General features: G+C 33.5%; 1 protein-coding gene and 1 long non-coding RNA gene across 2 annotated transcripts; one reads left to right on the top strand and one right to left on the bottom strand.

Annotated features, from left to right (window-relative positions):
• Positions 1-1,581: 1,581 nt before the first annotated feature.
• LOC147548198 (uncharacterized) lies at positions 1,582-4,821 on the bottom strand. Its single transcript, XR_015238794.1, has 4 exons — positions 4,689-4,821; positions 4,263-4,375; positions 1,914-2,154; positions 1,582-1,856 (listed from the first exon to the last, which is right to left on the bottom strand). It is a non-coding gene; the product is annotated as an uncharacterized LOC147548198 (long non-coding RNA).
• Positions 4,822-16,877: 12,056 nt separating this feature from the next.
• LOC147548197 (uncharacterized) lies at positions 16,878-18,292 on the top strand. The gene is made up of 2 exons (XM_086668003.1): positions 16,878-17,680; positions 17,749-18,292. Exons 1-2 carry the CDS (start codon positions 16,878-16,880, stop codon positions 18,290-18,292), a joined length of 1,347 nt encoding a protein of 448 aa, XP_086524129.1.
• Positions 18,293-19,376: the final 1,084 nt, after the last annotated feature.

The raw sequence follows: 19,376 nt of genomic DNA, 5'->3' as shown, positions 1-19,376 counted from the left end.
TCTCTTTCGCCTCTCCCTTCGCCGGAGAAACCAGACGTTGAAGGTCTGGTTTGAAAGTGAAGCTGGTCACAAAGTAGGGGGCCATCTGGGTATTTTTAACAAAGTATGGGGCTAGGCAGGAACTTGGTCACAAAGTTGGGGGCTATTTGGGAAATAGCCCTTAGGAATTCCCTCAACACTATGTGTGGGACAAACGATCTAAATTATGGTTGAAATGGAAAAAAGAGTTTGCAATAGGGAAAATGTATTTTGTTATTCCTAACGAAGGGGAAATGTTGTAGTTACGGTTATTATTAATTGTTGTGAAGGGTCCAGTATCACTCGAATCGTTGCTTACAGTAAATGGTGAAGTGTGTGACACTTTCAAATTAACATGTGTTGCCCGTGGACTTTTAGAAGATGATGGTGAATGGATATTATGTTTAGAAGAAGATGCAAAAATGATTACAGGTTATCAATGACGAAGGTTGTTTTGTATCATACTATTAAAATGCGTACCACTAAATCATCTTCTTTATGGGATATGTTTGCCCTAAACATTTGTGATGATCTTGGACATCAACTTCATACTACACGAGGTATGACAGAACCAACAAATTCTCAAATACGGGATTTGGGTTTGCACCTCCTCAATGAAATCCTCTTAGAGTATGGTAAATCTTTGAAAGATGATTTCCCATTCATGCCTCAACCTAATCAACAATGGAATGAAATTTCAGGCAACTGGTTTATCAGGGAAAATATGCTATTATTAGTGCACTACCAGCATGAATAAATGATACAAAATTAACTTCAAAAGTTAACCTTCTGAATAGTGCACAACGCCACGCTTTAGGCTATTATTAGTTCTGTAAATAACAATGAAGGATTAGTATTTTTCCTCAACGATGGGGCAGGAACAGGTTTTTATACAATACAATTGCAGCAACATGTCGGGAAAATGACAATATAGTTACTACTGTTGCTTCATCCGGTAGTGCCTCATTACTACTGGTCAGAGAGAGAACAAGTCATTCAAACTTTCGGATTCCTCTTGATGTGCACGAAGATTCCATTTGTAACATTAGTAAACAAACCGGACTTGAAAATTTTTTTTGATCATCAAAATTGATTATATAAGACGAGGTTCCAATGCAACACATGTATTGCGTCGAGGGTAATTGAGTAGGTCAACTCTTTAGTTGGTGAGTCCTCATACTAGGTGGCTTTAGCCTTTTTTAAGGTGGGGCCAGTGGGATTGGGTAAGGGGGTTTTGGGTTAATCTCGTCTTTAAGTCAATACAAAAATAACATAATCTAACAAAAAAAATGATCAGAAAAGTTTGATGTAGTGTAATGGAGATCTACCCTTATAGGTCTGATTATATTTAGTGACAAATGAAAACCAAAAGACGAACAAATCTGACTAACAAAGTCTGATTCCGAAGCGGAAAGAAAAAATTAGCCGATAATATTGGACGAGATATACCGACCTTCAAGTGGCGCTAAATAGATAAAAAAAGAAAACAAGAAAGATCCCAAATAACGTCGAAAAAAATCCCTATACTCGTGATACCATGTGAAATTAATAGTCTCGACACAATAAAATTAAAGATAAACTTAATTGATCATTGGACCTGTATTTATAGACTTTGCAAAGGAAAAAATCAACACATTCACACAAACAAAAAATAGAAATTACAATTACAAATATAGAGAGGATGTGATATTTCTATTTACACATTCACTTTACAAAATTAGATAAACACTTCCACTAATGGAGGTTAAAGATTTTGATACCCTGGCTTTGATGTTATCGATAACTTTCACCTCATATTCCTTCTTGGCTTTTTCTTCTTTTCTTAGCAAAGAATACATCTCACTTTCACCTCATATTCCTTCTTGGCTTTTTCTTCTTTTCTTAGCAAAGAATACATCTCGTTTGCTAACAAGTCCAATATCATATGAGCACTGATTGTTGTTAAGTCGATACCTCCATCTGAAAGATATGTTTTTTTTTTGAATTGTTCAACATGTGTCTCGAACCCTTGACCTCTAGGTAGAAGATAATACCTATTACTGATCCAACTAAGGGTTGTTGGCATCTGAAAGATATGTTTTCAGTGGTACTGACCCAGTTTCAAAGCACCAAGTGTTCTTAAATCAATATCTCCATCTGAAATTTATCACAATACAGTGGGAGCAGAACTCTTAATCTTCCGAAAAAAAAATAATGACCTTTTACAATAAATTGAAAGTAAATGGCACCTATATATATATATATATATATATATATATATATTTATACATATATCTATAAATCTTTCTATCTATATATAAATTATTAGCTTCCCCAGATTCAAAAGAAACCCTAGTGACCTAAGATCTTTAGGTATTAAGACTTTATGAGCATTCTGTCATCTCCTTACAAAATCTATTATGTGTTAAGCCACACAAAGCCGCATTGGCTTAGTTTATCTTTTTTTTTTCTCTGTTGAAAGGCTTAGCTTGCTTAAAATCAGTAAAAGAATTAGTTTTTTGGTAATTTAAAAAGGCCAACGCTTTGGGGAAACTTAAATAGTTTTCGGGTGTGAAATTTTAAATAGAATATGTAAAATTTTAGAAATTTTTCAGGGAAATAAAGAAAACACTCCACCTCACTTCACTCTCTTTCCACCTCACCTCACCTCTTTGTCTTCTCCGATTAGGTCTCCGGCCGGAAAATTTTCCGACCGACGACCATGAAAAAATAAAATAAATTTTTTTTTTCCACTCTCTCTCTCTCTAGAAATTCCGGCGAAGGGGTTTCCCTTCGCCGGAGTTCCGGTCTGTTGAAGAACAGACCAGAGCAGGGTTGTTCTTCAACAGACCAGAGCGGGTTTGTTGAAGAACAAACCAGAACGGGTCTGTTGAAGAACATACCAGAGCGGGTGTGTTGAAGAACAGACCAGATCGGTCTGTTCTTCAACAGACCAGAACTCCGGCGAAAGGAACCCCCTTCTCCGGAGTTTCTAGAGAGAGTGAAATTTTTATTTTTATTTTTTTTTGGTCGCCGGTCGGAAATTTTCCGGCCGACGATCTAATCGGAGAAGATAATGAGGTGGAGTGAGGTGAGGTGGAGTGAGGTGAGGTGGAGAGAGAGAGAGCTGAGGTGGAGAAGTATTTTGCTTTCCCCCTAAATAAAATTTTCAAACAAAATTGACCAATTTTTGACCAAGTCTCACACCCCGAAAACTATTTAACTTTCTCCAAAGTGCTGGCCTTTAAAAAACTACTTGTAGACATTGTCATTTGTCGGGTAAAAAGAGGCTTTCTTTTTTTTTTAAAGAGAAAAAAAAAAAAGAAAAGAAGAAGCCAACGTAGTTCTTACCGGCACTACACATGTACGTTATTCATGATCTAATTATCTCACAACTCATAATTCCTTCTTATCAATGTATCTTTAATTTAAATGTGTGTATGGTTAGTCGTGAAAACATACACCATAAATTCAAGTTAGCCATAAAAATAATATTCATATTCACTAAAATATAATTAAATTCACATTTGTGTTATATTAACTGGTCAACGGAATGTATGAGATGCATATACCATTTTTATATATAATTATAAAATAAAGACCAGATAGATGTGTTATCGAAATGTTACGGTTATTCCGAAAATATATATAGATTAATAGTGACTTATAACCAATAAAACCAATACCATACACCCGGAAAGTTAAATCAATTTAATATTAGTAACAATATTTTGACCATTAAATCTGAAATACTAAAATATTGTCAAAGATATTAAGGGAAGAGAATAAAATTTGTGGGAACGCGAACGAAATCTTAAAGGCACCTTCCAATAGTGTTACTGACGACTCCATATCTTAGAAAATGGTTAAGAGTGTCGCTCTCCAAACAAACACTTCCCTTTTATTGGACTTAAAATCAGTGGGCACGAGTCAATTTAGTAACCAAATCAGCTTAAGTTCACTTATTCCGAATTTAAAAACAAATTTTGTGATTGTGTGTCACCACTACTACATACAACTCAAAATGGTGGACATAGATCGAGTTTTGTGACAAATTTCACCAATTTGAACTCCAAAATCAATGGATTTTGAGACAAATTCGGTGAATTTTGAGTCGAATTTTTCTAACAAAATTTGGCCCGAGTCTGTTGATTTTGGGGCGACTCTAAGAAAGAGGGTCAAACCAGATTTACCAAGTCAAAAGAGCGCGAGGGACATTTTTAACAAAATTGAAACACGCTTTTAAAATTTCACGAAAAGTATACCATGTGTGGAGAAAAGTCTGGAGAAAACTCCCGTTCCGCCATCAATAAAGAAGTAATATGGTAAATCGTTGATCCGATAATCGAACTTTCACAAACTAGACCTTCTCCTTAACCTGAAAATTTTGAGAATACGAGAAAGTAGATCAGCCTTTACCTCTATTACATGATAAGTTTGTAGACATAAAACAGATCACAAAGTACTTCTTAGTTTGATAAAAAGGGAATTGTGAAACTTAAATTTACCAACTTAAATTCATTTTCTCAAGATCCTACACGGTACTATGCGATTAGCCATCTTTTGTTGATTCATGACGGTAAAATTTTGTGAAAAGATAATTATGGTAAAGGAAAACTGTATCTAACAAAACAAAGGTTGTTGCATATACAATATATCAAATACAAAAAGTTAGAAATCAACTATTTTACCTTTGCATGGTATCTATTACCATGTCTGCAACAGGATAAGTCTGGATAGAGAAATTATAGAGAGAGAGGTACTGACTGCCGCTCCACGAGAACTTCTTAGACTAGTATTTATAATGCAGATTTAGGGCATCCCAAATAAACAAGACTACGTGGAACGCGTAAAGCCACACGTTCATATCTACTTAATTAAGGAAACTAAATCATAGTGAATTTTGTTTCAAAAAAAAAAATCACAGTGATTTTTTTTTTTTAATTTTAGTTTCTAACCAAATGGGTCACTACTAATGATACGATACTTTTAAGGGGAACTCATAAAGAGTCCATCATATGGGACTGTGACAATGTGCAACCAGGGTTTGACTTGGCCCAAACTAGCAAAGTAATGTTTTAAATTTTGACCACCGCGTTACAGTGGCCACACAGAAGTGGTTTTCTATCGAACCCAGTCAAAGCCCAAACTTTTAATAAAATAGTTTAGGACCACCACCAAATCCTCCCAAAATAAGTGGGCCACCAATTTAGTCAAAGTCATGCCCATGGTAGTTATTTGGGACATTATGGTTGCTGGGACATTATGGTTGCTGGAACCGTTTTGAACCGTCCTTAGTGGCTACATTTGTTGTAATGAAGGAGAAAAATTGGTCCAACTCTGACTTATGTTTGGGATAATGATAGCTAGTGATAGGTGCGGGTCGGGCCTAACCAACCAACGTTGATAGTACCAGACCAAGCCCTAATCCAGATGTCCAATCTGAGACTGGGAATCGACCCGGGCCATACCAATCCGTAACTTATTTCTATGTTTTTTTAACTTTATACTAGAATCAAAAGATAGATATCTATATAACAATTCAGCTAGGTTTTTTGCCATGTCATAACTATGGCGTTGATAAATCTCAACCATCTAATACTTTTTGTAAATTGTGACCCTCCATGTAAAACTAATTCTTCAAGGATGCTACTATATGCAACTTCAATTTTACTAAAGACAACTATTGGATAAAAATAACTAAACAAAACTAATTAAAATAGTGTCTTAAATTGCTAACCAACACCAACAGTAAAAATCAAGTATAACCGAATTTCTCTTCCATTCTATACACAACTCTAGAAAAATTATTAGACAAAATAACTAAATAAAATTAATCGAATATTGTCTTAAATTGCTAAACCAACACTACAAGAAAATCAAATATAATCCTAACTACTATGACTTAGTCAAGCTTGGTTTAAACCTTAATAGTGTATATTCCATTAAATCAAATGGGTTTTTAAAGATTAGAAGTTTGGTTTACCAAGTCCAATGGATATACATAAAATCACAAGTATCTTTTATAATCCTAACTATTATGACTTAGTCAAGCTTGGTTTAAAAGTTAATAGTGTATATTTCATTAAATTAAATCAAACGGGTATTTATAGATTAGAAGTCTGGTTTATCAAGTCCAAGGGCAATATATAAAATCATACATAAAATCACAAAGTATCTTCTATAATCCTAGTAGTTTTTGTTTATCGGGTCTAAATTGTAGCAATGTTTTTTTTAGAACCTCAATATAATATTTGCTAGATAACACTAATACAACTAATTTTATTTTTATTTAATAATTTAATTAAAAAAAAGGTTGTGTCTAGTAAATAATTTTGGGAAGTTAAAACATAGTTGTATTTAGCAATTTAAGGTGCAAAAAATTATTTGCTAGATAAAACCAATAAATCAATTTTTAGTGTTGTTTAGCAATTTAATAAAAAATAAATGGTTGTGTCTAGCAAATAGCTTTTTGAAGCAATTATGCAGCTTCATTTAGCATTTGTCTTCTTCAATGGTCGGTTCACCTCCATGATCTTCCCATTTCCCTCCCTCCACAACTTCCAATTATCCATGATATTTACTCTTACTTAAAAAGAAAATACTACCCTTATAAAGTTGAAAACTAACTGATAATCGGTACTTCTCTCCAATTTTTCAATTATTCACCAACAAACAGCAATCCAGTACCTCTCTCTCATTTTTCTTAAAAACCAAAAAAATGTAAAGAATCTAAATTAGTTCGGTCTCTATACTCATTTTGTCTACCCCTCATTCTAAAACATAAAACTATTTTGAATCTAAATCTATATCTAACAAAATCTTGGTCATCGATTTTATTTAGTTTATCTAGAGGTTTGCTATAAATCTAAGAAAATTATATTATAAGTTTTTTTGAGTTTTTTCTACAAGATTTTTTGTATCTGTCTGTTGAGTAGATTTGGTTAGTAAGTGGTAATATTGTTTATTTTTCTCTGAAGTTATTCAGTGCACTATTTCGGTTAAATAATTGTTTTTAGTTTCAAGCTCTTGGTGCACAATGTTTTTTTGCATAATTGTTAGTATAATAAGTCTTAAACTTGATTAAGGTTTAGCAATATATCTCTTCCATTAGTAGTATATTAGTTTTAGCCATACGTTTTATGTCTTATTATATGTGAGTTCTTTTCATTGTGGGTGAATATTTTTGCAGATCGAAATTCATATAGCTTCGAAACTTAATTCAGACGATATTCACTCTAATTGTTTCAACATTACGTTCGGAAAAGAAGAGACCTAATATATAAGGTAAGGTGAAAAATCAGGTTATCGATTTAATTTTTCTCCAAGTTCTTTAATTTTGTAAATTTTGTAAGACCCTCTGAACTCATTTGTATTTTTGTCATTTACAGTGGTAGGGCACATCTTTGATTTCATTGCATCCCCAGTCATTTTGTCCTCCCTCTCAATGAAATTAATGTTTTTTAGTTGGTAATTGATTTGTTTGTAATGAAGTTTTACTTAGTTTTGTGTTAACTTATTTCTTTATGCACTGTATTCAATTTTTTTAATATATTAGAAATTTCAAAAACAATCAAAAAATATATTTGACATATATCCAAGAGCCACCTGCAAAACTCTTAGACTTTTTGATAACTATTACATATTAGTTGTGAATTTAAGCAAATAACTACCCAGTCACAAACCACCTCCTAACTTCCCCCACTCTCTCCCTCTATTTTCTTTACCTTGAGTTTAATTTAAGAAAATAACTACCCAGTTAATTTTCTCTAAAGTCTAAACCGAATAGCTTCTCTTAATTCTCTTCATCAAAACCCAATAACTATTAATTACTCACTTGGAAAACTGATAAATCCGATCCCCTAATTTTCTCAACATAATCTGTTTAAAATATTTATGTTCTACATAATTAATTACTTTGCAAATTAATGGATTCTAAAGATGTATCCTCAATTTTTCTTTTTGTAGGTTGTTTGATTTCGAAGTCCTCAACTTATGTATTTCGAGAAAGATTTGAGTCATCTATACTTCTTTACTTTGTATATTTTATTTTTGTTTGATCTATTGCTAAAGATACATCCCATATTTCTAAATAAGTAGTGAACCCACTAAGTAAATTCTCTTTCCTTTACTCATTTTCAACATATCCAGGATTTTAGAGGAGTAGTAGTTATATGTAAAAGACTTATTCCTCCCTCTCCACCCATTAACTTAGATGAAATTAAACACTTAAACAACCTCTTAAATTCCAAGTTATTTGAGTTTTTTAATTTCCGATTTCTTATTTGTTTTGATAAATAATTATGATTTTTATTTCAGGTTTAGAGTGGTGGCACATTTGAGCCTGATAAAGTTTGGACCTTTCGAATTTTATTTTCTATTTATTTTGTTTCTCTTTGTCGTTGACAAAATTATATTTAGGTAATTGTAATTAATTGTCTCTTTTTGTTTTTGGTATTTTATTGTTCATCTTTGGCATTTTATTGTTCATTTTCTGCTCATGATTGTAAGTTCTGATTTTTATATTTGTTTCAGTATTATTCGTCTTTCTACGTTGTTTGAGTTTTTTAGGTTCCGATTTTCATATTTGTTTTCATAAATGGTTATGACTTTCACTTTCTAAGGTTAGAGTGGTGGCTCACCGTTCCAAACCACATCCGAGAGTGGTAAATTATAGACCTTCCAAAATTTTTTTTTCTATTTATTTTGTTTCTTCGTGTTGTGGTTGACTTAATTATATTTAGGTAATTGTAATTAATTGTCTCCTTTTCTTTGGTTTTTATTGTTCATCTTTCTGGCTCTGAATTTTAAGTTGTTTTTAAAAAAAATCGTTTTTCTCGACATTTTATGTATAGCCTAATCTTCAAGATCTGATGATAGTTTGGATATGTAATTAATTAAAAAGAAATTATTTATATTTCAGGATAACGTTACAACCAATTGAATACCAAGTTAGGAAATTTTATTCATTCCTCCATTTTGGTTCCTCCCCCAGCCCTCCGCTGATGTGTCGACATATCACTGGAGTATATTTTCTCACCATTCTCTCTCCAATTGCTCCACACTCCAGTGATATGTCGCCACATCAGCGGAAGGCTGGGGAGAAACCAAAATGGAGGGATGATCAGGATCTCTCAAGTTAGGAAATTTTATTGTCTTGCTTAGCTTTATCATGTAAAATCTTAATTTAGTTTAATGATTATGCATATTTTTCTTGGATTTGTAATTAATTAAAAAGACTAGGTATCGCCCGCGCCCTGCGGGCGCGATCAATCCCGTCGGGCTTACGCCAGCCATGATTAAATACCTCCATAGCACAAGCACAACGAGTTTAAACATTCTCTCGGGTGCATGTAACACGATGTCTACGTAAATCGCCGTCTGACGTCACCCAGACCGAGTCCAAACCTAGACGTGCTAGCACTATGGTGCATGTGTTTCTTCGTATAGTGCTTGTGCTATGGAGGTATTTAATCATGGCTGGCGTAAGCCCGACGGAATTGACCGTGCCCGCAGGGCGCAGGAGATACATAGTCTATATAACAAATGACATAGATTTTGTTGCCATGTCATAACTTTCATTTATAAATCTCGATCGTCCAATTTTTTTTGTAAATCATGACCCTTTTTTTTAACAAGTCTTTAAAAGATAAAGGTGTAAAAGTGAGAATAACTACCCATTCCCTATATTCTATAACTACTTTACTCTCTCTCATCTTAGAATTATTAATTCACACGATCTTTTCTCTCCATCTTCTCTCTGTTCAAACAATCAAATTATAGCTCCGAACTTAATGTAATGAAAATTATCATTTTTACTGTATATTTATTACTCCTCATAACATAATTACAAAAAATCCGCATACCTTAGTCATTAATTAACTAACATAGTTAATGTCTTTTTATATTTTTAAACTTTCGGGATCATATTAGTTGAAGGTTTTATTTCTCTAAAGATTTGGTAGAATTTTCCAAAAATAATTACGAAATTAAATAAATATGAATTACTATAAATCAAACCTTTAAACACCCATGTTTGGAATTAGTTTCCGTTAGAAACCTCGATTGAATTTAAACCTCTGAACACCAAAGACCTACACCTCTCTCTCTTTTTCTCTCTGTCTCTGTTTCTTTCTTTGAACTTATCTTTCTCTCTCTAACTACTACTAGTAATCAAATTTTTTGAAAACATTTTTTTTACTTGACCTACACTCTACCGTTGTACTTCTCCAACCATAGCTATAAGGCAGAAGAATAAAATCCTTCCGACCCACAGTTAGCTTTTAGGCTGTGGTGAACCACATTTTGGAAGCCCTCAATGTTTCTTATAGTGTTTCTTCTTCTTATTTTCGTTAGACCAAGTAAGATGAAAGCTCTTAATGAATAACTGGATAATCTTATAAAATCATTCTCAATGAATGTTAGAGCTTATGAGAATTTGTATGATAAAAATATTGGATTATAAAATGAGATGAAGAAAGCAAAGAAGAATGGTGAAATCAACAATTCAATTGAGAAAGTAAAAGGAGAAATGAAAAAAAAGATGAAAAATGTATTAGGTGATGAAGAGAAAGAGAGTTCGAAGAGGGAGCAAGAAATTAATGAGGAAACAGATGACCTCCAAAAGAAACTAGATAATTGATTCTTCCTCTATGGGTAGGCAGCAACACCAAATCCTCATGAAGAAGAAGACGATGATGACAACACCCGATGACGACGGCAAAGGGCAACGAGGACGACAACACGCGACGACGACGGCGACGACAACGCGCGACAACGATGATAACAGTGACGACGCGAACGATAACAACGAAGACGGTGACGACAACGATGATGACGATGACGGCGGCGAGGATGATGATGAAGAAGAAAAAGAAAAATGAAGAATATAAGTAATTTTACTTATGTTTATTAAATTAAACCTCTAAACACCAAAGACACTTTTTTAAAACTTTTTTTAAAAAGTAATATTAAATTTTAAATTTTTTTAAAATATTAAAAAAGAAAAAAAGTTTTTTAAATTAAATTTTACTTATGTTTATTAAATTTCTCTCTTTCTCTCTATTAAGTTTTTTAAACTTTTATTTCTCTCTCTAACTACTATTAGTAATCAAATTTTTTAAACACACTTTTTTTATTTGTCCTACATTCGACCGTTATACTTCTCCAGCTACAGCTAGAAGGCAGAAGAATAAAATCCTTCCTGCCATAGTCAGCTTTCAGATTGTGGTGGAAACCATTTTAGAAGCTCTCAATGTTTCTTATAGTGTTTCTTCTTCTTATTTCTGTAAGACTAAGTAAGTTGAAAGCTCTCAATGAAGAACTAGATAATCTCAGAAAATCATTCTCAATGAATGTTAGAGATTATAAGAATTTGTACGATAAAAAAAGATTGGGTTAAAAAATGAGATGAGGAAAGCAAAGAAGAATGGTAAAATCAACAATTCAATTAAGAAAGTAAAGAGAGAAATGAAAAAAATGATGAAGAATATACTGAGTGATGAAGAGAAAGATAGTTCGAGGAGGGAGCAAGAAATTAATAAATAAACAGATGACCTCCAAAAGAAACTAGATAGTCGATTCTTCCTCTATGGGTAGGCAACAACACCGAATCCTCATGAAGAAGAAGAAGACGACGACGACACGCGATGATGACGGTAACGCGCGACGACGACGACAACAAGCGATGACTACGGCAACGCGCGACGACGACGACAACGACAACAGTGACGACGTTAACGACAATGACAACGTTGATGACGACGACGATGATGATGATGAAGAAGAAGACGAAGAAGAAGAAAAATGAAGAATATAAGTAGTTTTACTTATGTTTATTAAATTAGGGTTATTTCCTAAATGACCCCCAACTTTGTGATCAGCTTCCTGCCTGGCCCCCTACTTTAGTAAAAATACCCATATTGCCCCCTTTTTCGTTATCTTTAACATTCCGTTAACTAGTCATATTTTCTCTCCTCCATCTCATCTTTTCTCTCTGCCACCTCATCTTCTCCGGCGAAGGTTGTCGGCCGGCGACCTTGAAACATTAAAAAAAATTATTTTCTCTCTCTCTAATTTTTTTTTCTTTTCTCTCTCTCTAGATCTGTTCTAGAGAGAGAGAAAAAAAAGAAAAAAAGAACAAAAATTTTTAGAGATAGAGAGGAGAGAGAAAAAAATGTTTGAAGGTCGCCGGCCGAAAAATTGGCCGGCGACCTTCGCCGCAGAAGATGATGAGATGGCAGAGAGAAGAGATAAGATGGAGGAGAGAGAATATGACTAGTTAACGGAATGTTAAAGATAACGGAAAAAGGGGGCCATATGGGTATTTTTGCTAAAGTAAGGGGCCAGGCAGGAAGCTGGTCACAAACTTGGGGGGCCATACTTATTTTGCAAATTACAGTATGCATTCAACATTTGCAAATAACGTATGCAAATTACAGTATGCAACCCCTGTACTCAATGCTTTGCAAAATAAACTTGCATATTTTATTGCAAATTAAAAGATGTAAGAATTGAACATACCTGCTTATCTGTTACATATTCTAATGCTTGAAGAAAATCCAACTTTATATGATCCAGACTCCATCTTACAATTCGAGGACATTTGTCCTTCTTGTGGTGGATTTTTCGATAGAGAGTTGAATGTTGACGAAACCAAAACTGCATAAAGTGAACACAACAAGCATTATTAAAGGGTGCAAACTAAGTATGCAAACTACACAAAGTTAAGGGTCGTTTCAGCTGTTGTTGCAAACAAGAATGATGAAACGATGTCCATAATGATCAACTTCACAAAATCATCTGTTTCCTGATTTCTTCTTCAATAAAACTTTCAACAATAATTTCTATTAATGATGTAGAAACTTTATGGGTATTTTCTCCAAAATGCGTACTGCCAAATTCTTCATCTTTTTTTTTCCCTCCAAATGAAGAAACAACCACCCTTCTTTTTGGCAATCCTAACAGGATAACCACATCATCGATCTTAAATTCCATCTCCATCACACAAAATTCAAGTTTACCTTTCACTTTTTGTAGCTACGGAGTAACTCATAGATAATCGAGATTGGTCAGTCAAAATTTGAAGGTTTGATTTCTTCATCATAAAAAGCTTGCCCCAAATGGTCTATCAGAGAATGCAGTAATTTGATCAAGACTCATTTTTTCAACTATTTCTTCATAAACAATGATGTGCTTTCATAGTACATCTGTAGTTGTATATATCATACTCTTTCTTTACAACTCTTTTGGCATATGCTTTGACAACTTGCAACTTTCTTTCTTTGATTTTTACTATTTTCTGCATAAATATTCTAGAAAAATTGTGAACACACACAATAATTGTAGAATGAAAATGTGTAGATCTACTACTACAAATAATTTTAGAAACCCTCCTCAGAACCACACAAAAAAGGTTTACAAACCATATTTGCTGATCCACTACTGCAAATAGGGTTTGCAACTCCATTTTCAGAAGATTAACAACAAAATAGTATATTGAAACCCTATTTGCAGATCTACTACTGCAAATATGATTTGCAAACCCCATTCCCAAAACCATGAACAAAAGAAGGGTTTACAAACCATATTTGTTGATCTACTACTGAAAATAAGAAACCACATTAAAAAAAACAATGAACAGCAAAATAACGTTTACAAACCCTATTTATAGAGATACTACTGCAAATAGAGTTTGAAAACTCGTTCCAAAAAAAACGAACAAAAAAATAGGGTTTACAAATCACATTTGTAGATCTACTCTTGAAAATGTGGTTCGTAATCCCCATGCATAAACCCAAGAACGACATAGGGTTTACAAAACCTATATTGATGATAAACAGAAAGAACGAAAAAAATTGAAGTATTTAAGTGATGAACGACGCACTTTAAAGTTGAAGAAGTAGAATCTAGAGAAATTAAACGTAAATGAAGATTCAAATCCTAAAACTCGAAGAAGATGCAGATGAAGATCAACAATTGTCTCCATGAATCGCTTTATGGTTTTTTTTCGCTAGGGAGAGAAGAGATTTGATTTTTTATTTCTAAAATTACTTTATATAGGTTGGGACACGCGGGTCATTTCTGCATTTGTTAAGGATAAGGAAGCCAAGACACTATTTCAGGATCCTTTCAGGATCTCTTTGACCTGTTTGATAATTTCCAAATGTTTGTGTCTTTTCAACTATTTTCTATATTTTTTAACCTATATAATTACAAAACCTTGCCCTAATTCACATTTTACTCTAGGGTCATGTCCCATGGCAATGAAATATGATATACCAATCTTATAATATAGAAACATTTGGTAAAAACTAATTTGTCTCTAATTTTTCTGATCGATGATTGTAAGAAAATGATACATATTCTTCAACTTGAGTTTAAGATTCCTTTTTTTAGGATGAATTGCATTCTGAGTGCATTCTTCTTCGTAATGTATTTAATGATTAATGATATATTTTTAGTGAACCAAATACTATAATCTTATTCAGACTAGTCATATTGTATTTTGTGCATTGAACATGATCTAATTGTTGATTTTGAAAGTATGATGACTTTGATCTACTATTCCAAGGATGATGCTAGACCAATATTCACATCACGATTTAAACGATGTGATGGTTAAAAGATTTACGATGGATAGGAGGATTGCTTCAAGAATTTGATAGTGGCCCTTTTGTCTCTTAAGATTTGATAGTGGGGGCCTTTATAGTTTCTTTTAATAACTAGGCTTCTTACGGATTCCTTCAAGATTTTATACTTTGGTGGCCCTTATAGACGATGTCCCGAAGTAACGCGTTGTTCGCTTTTGCGAGATCACTGGTTATATATAATTAGGTAAAATTCGTGCCTGCGGCACGACGAAACTCATTAGCCACACGATTTAGTTAGCAAAAAGGTGTGCGTATTTGTATACTTTATTTATTAATTTTTAAACAGTTTCGATTACTTCAAATGAAATCATTAATCACATCATTATTTGAGTCAAACATAATTTGAATACCTTCATTAAACCGATCCAAAAAAACCTCTATACTAATTTAACAAATGAAAAGAGATAAAAAATAAAAATATAACTGTGAAATTATCAAAAAAGATTATTTGGAATACAAAATTTCCATTTTACATATAAAAGTAATTGCCTATATTAATTATCACCTACACATAAACATATACAAGAAGGGTACTAGTGACCAAAGTGAGAACAGTAAACATAAAAGAATGAACACAATAGTCTGCTCGAATATTAGTCCCGACCGTAGCTAGTTTGTGGAGTAATTGTTGATAAAAATCACATAATATAAAAAAATCAATACTTTATATTACCATATAGATAAAAATTTGAAGACAATTACTTCATAGAAACAACACCACAACCATGACGCATGCAAAGAGCAAGTTGATATTGAGCACGCACATGACCAACATTTGAAGCTTTCAACAACTATTTTACTGCCTCTTCCGAGTTAGGAGGTTCAGCTGAAAACTCCAGGACCAGATGGATTCCCAAGTTTATTTTATAAGAAATGTTGGCATGTGGTAGGCGACGAGGTAACCAATCAAATCCAAGAAAATTTTCAAACAGGAAGCCTTCCAGGTACTCTAAACCACACACACATTGCTTTAATACCAAAGATAAAGTCTCCTGAGAATCCGGTTGATTTTCGTCCAATAGCTTTATGCAATGTACTTTACAGAGTAATTACGAAAATCATTACAAACCGGATTAGACCATTATTGTCTGGTATGATATCTTCAGTGCAGAATGCATTTGTACCTGGCCGACAAATATCAGACAATTTGATTGTTGCTCAAGAAATGTTTCATTTTTTAAAAACTACAACAGCAAAAGAAGGAGCTTTTGCACTCAAAGTAGACATGGCAAAAGCATATGACAGAGTCAACTGGAACTTTTTGAGAGAAGTCCTAATCAGATTCGGTATTGTCGGTCAGATACATAACTAGATTATGAATTGTGTGTGCTCGACTTCTTATTCTGTACTTATAAATGGGAGGCCGAAAGGGAATTTTAGAAGTGAAAGAGGTTTGAGGCAAGGATGTCCCCTAAGTCCATATTTGTTTATTCTTTGTTCGGAAACGCTAACCAGGTTAGTATATCAATATGAAAGTGCAGGCTCTTATATCGTGGACTAAAGGTTAATAGACGTGCACCAGCGGTTAGCCACCTTATGTTTGCAGACGACCTATTTTTCTTTGGCGAAGCCTCACATGAGAACATTAATCACCTAAAGGAGTTGTTACATCAATATGCATCGTTTTCGGGTCAGCAAATAAATTATCATAAATCGTCTATACAGTTCAGCAAAAATTGTCACTCACATCGAAAAATTGAGGTGATGAATGTACTAGGTGTGAAGGAAATGGAGCAAAACGACAAGTACTTGGGTAACTTCTTACTTAAACCCAAGCACAAATGCGGTTCATATGATTTTATTTTGCAGAAATTGTCGTCTAAATTGGCGGGTTGGAAAAGGAATTCATTATCACACGCAGGGAGAACAATTCTAATAAAGAATAAATTAGCTACGATCCCAGTATATTTTCTATCTACCAATTTAGCTCCTAAAAAGGTACTAGATGATATAGAGAAATGTCAAAGAAATTTTTGGTGGGGACATGATAGAGATGTGAAAAAAATGCATTATATAAGTTGGCAGAAACTACAAAGTGACATGAAAAATGGAGGCTTGGGCATCCGTAATATGGCAATCGTGAATAAATCTTTGGTAGGGAAACTAGTATGGCGATTCCTAACTGAAAAAGATGCATTATGGGTCAGATTATTGACGGCAAAATACCTTAAACAAGAAGATTTCTGGTCTTATTCTTGTAAATCAAATGCAACAAACACATGAAAAAACATGCTTGAGATGAGAAAGGAAATTGAATTAGGAAGATGCATTAGCATAGGTAATGGAGCTTCTACTAAAATATGGGAGGACCCATGTGTCCCTACTATTAATGGGTTTAAACCAGGTAAGAATGAAGAAGAGGAAGGTATCCCAAATCTTATCAAAGTGCAGGAGTTAATAGATCAAAACAGCAAAAGGTGGAACCGAACTTTGCTTGAAAGAGTCTTTGATAGGTATTCGGCTAAAGAAATTCTGAAAATTCAATTGGGAAACTCGGCAAATGAAGATAAGATGATATGGGTATTTAATGAGAGCGGTAAATTTACTGCTAAATCATTATATAGATTGATAATAATGAAATATCCTTCCAGTTCGCAAGTCAATACAGATAGTAATACTGATTTCATATGGCTAAAACTCTGGAAGAATTTGGAGGTGATGCCGAGGGTGCAAATGTTCATATGGAGAATCTTGAATGACGCAATTCCGACGAAAGCCAAAGTTTTGAGGTTTACTAACTCTGCAACTACGTTATGCCCGATGTGTGATGTGTCCGAGGAAGATGTTAATCATTTATTCAAAGAGTGTCGATTTGCCAAAGAAGTTTGGTTTAGGTCTCCTCTAGGATATCAATTTGAGGGAAACAAAACTATGCAAGATACAGTAAAAGAGTGGATAAAGAATAAAGGAGAAGATGAAGGAGTAAAGCTTAGTGCTTACCTCATATGGGCAATATGGAAGGCTAGGAACAAGAAGATATTTGAAAATGCTCACTTGGATGCTACAACCACAATTAAAGAAGCAGTTGACATGTTTGTAACCTATGAAAAACACATGAAAGAAACAGAAGATTCGAAGATTCACTTTATGAGAATAATAGTCCCATACAACCACAACATGCTCAAGGGACAAATGCTTTAGAAGATGAAGTTCGAATTAACGTTGATGGTGCTTTCAAATATGGTGAAGGAGCTTCGGCTGCAGTTATTAGAAACTTTGAAGGGGCATTCATGGCAGCTGAGACAGATTATTATATGGCAAGTAGTGCTCTTGAATCAGAAGCAAAAGCGGTCTTAATTGGACTGCGACTTGCTAAAAGATTACTAATGAAGAAAGTTATCATAGACGGAGACTCAAAGACAGTCATACAGGCATGTGAAACTGAAGCTAATCATGTACCTTGGAAAATTCGAAACATAATCAGTGATATCAGGAATGAAACAAGATACATGGATAAAGTGAAGTTCTATCATATTTCAAGAGATCACAATAGTGTTGCAAATTCTTTAGCAAAAGAAACTTTAGCTAATCAAGTTAGTGGTGAGTGGGGAATAGATGAACCACCACATTATATTGTAAGAGCTCTGAACTTAGAGATGATAACTAATGTAACAACTAATAAAACATTTGCTATTAATGAATAAAGAAGGCAAAAAGCCTAAGTTCATCAAAAAAAAAAAAACTGAAAACCAAGGGAAAGTGACAAAATGGAAATTCGAACATGGAGGAGAAAATAAGAACACTTAAAACGTGGGTTTTCTTCTGTAAAAAAAAAAGACTACGGGAACATGGTTTTTTTCTTTGTTAAAAAAAGACCATGACAAACTTTTGTGTCCTAATAACTAAAAGCCAGGTAGCAGGAAGATATCATCGAGCAAGTTACAAAAACATTTGTTAATATAAAAGTTTCAAAGACATAAATTGAAGAATGAAGTGATCCCACTTAAATATTGCTTCCATCATTACATAGTTCCCCTAGAGTAAGCAAAAAATCCTGAGCTATTTCTTGAAATATACTTTTTTTTTTTTTTTTTTGTTGAATATATTTCTTGAAATATACTTATCATATGTGATCTTCTCTCAAGAAAAACCAAAAACCCCATACCTGATAAAATGACACCAAAGAAATCCACAAAATTCCCAAAACCCCTTTCTACTATGTGAAAACTATTTTCTTTTACTCAGATTTTATAGAAGAGATGGGGTTTTCAACCAGTTTTTTTTTTTTTTTTGATGACAGGGTTTTCAACCAGTTGACATTGCAAAACTGATTGTGTGAGAATATCAAAGAGATATAGTTGTAAGTGAATGTTCAAATTAAAAGAGTAAATGAAAGGGTGTTAATGAGGAGAAGATGTGATCTAAACGTTACTATTAGCCAAGATTATTTGCAATAAACTACAATATTTCGTAGCAATAAATCACATTTAGTTCACCATTTAATGTTTTTATCGTGTAGATAGGTCTAATGGATCTAAAGGTTACGATTTGGGTTGAAATAAAACGGATTTATCATGGACAACGGACCTCTAGATTTATCTCATTTTTTGTCTTTTGTATAGATTTTCGTTTGTCTCAGTCAGCATTTATCGTCCTCTGGTTTAGGTCTTATTTATAGACCAAGTAAACCCGATTAGGGTTTCCCAGAAAACGTGGAGAAGAATAAGGAAGTTGTGGGATTTGAGGATATCCGTTACTTATTTTACAAATGGAAACAAATAATAGAGT

This window comes from Eschscholzia californica, unplaced genomic scaffold (genome assembly GCF_041429995.1).
Source record: "Eschscholzia californica isolate CP2 unplaced genomic scaffold, dmEscCali1.0.p SCAF_3, whole genome shotgun sequence".
In the NCBI taxonomy this organism is placed as follows: domain Eukaryota; kingdom Viridiplantae; phylum Streptophyta; class Magnoliopsida; order Ranunculales; family Papaveraceae; genus Eschscholzia; species Eschscholzia californica.
The sequence above is the reverse complement of the archived record's forward strand: the minus strand, read 5'-3'. Positions and strand labels throughout refer to the sequence as shown.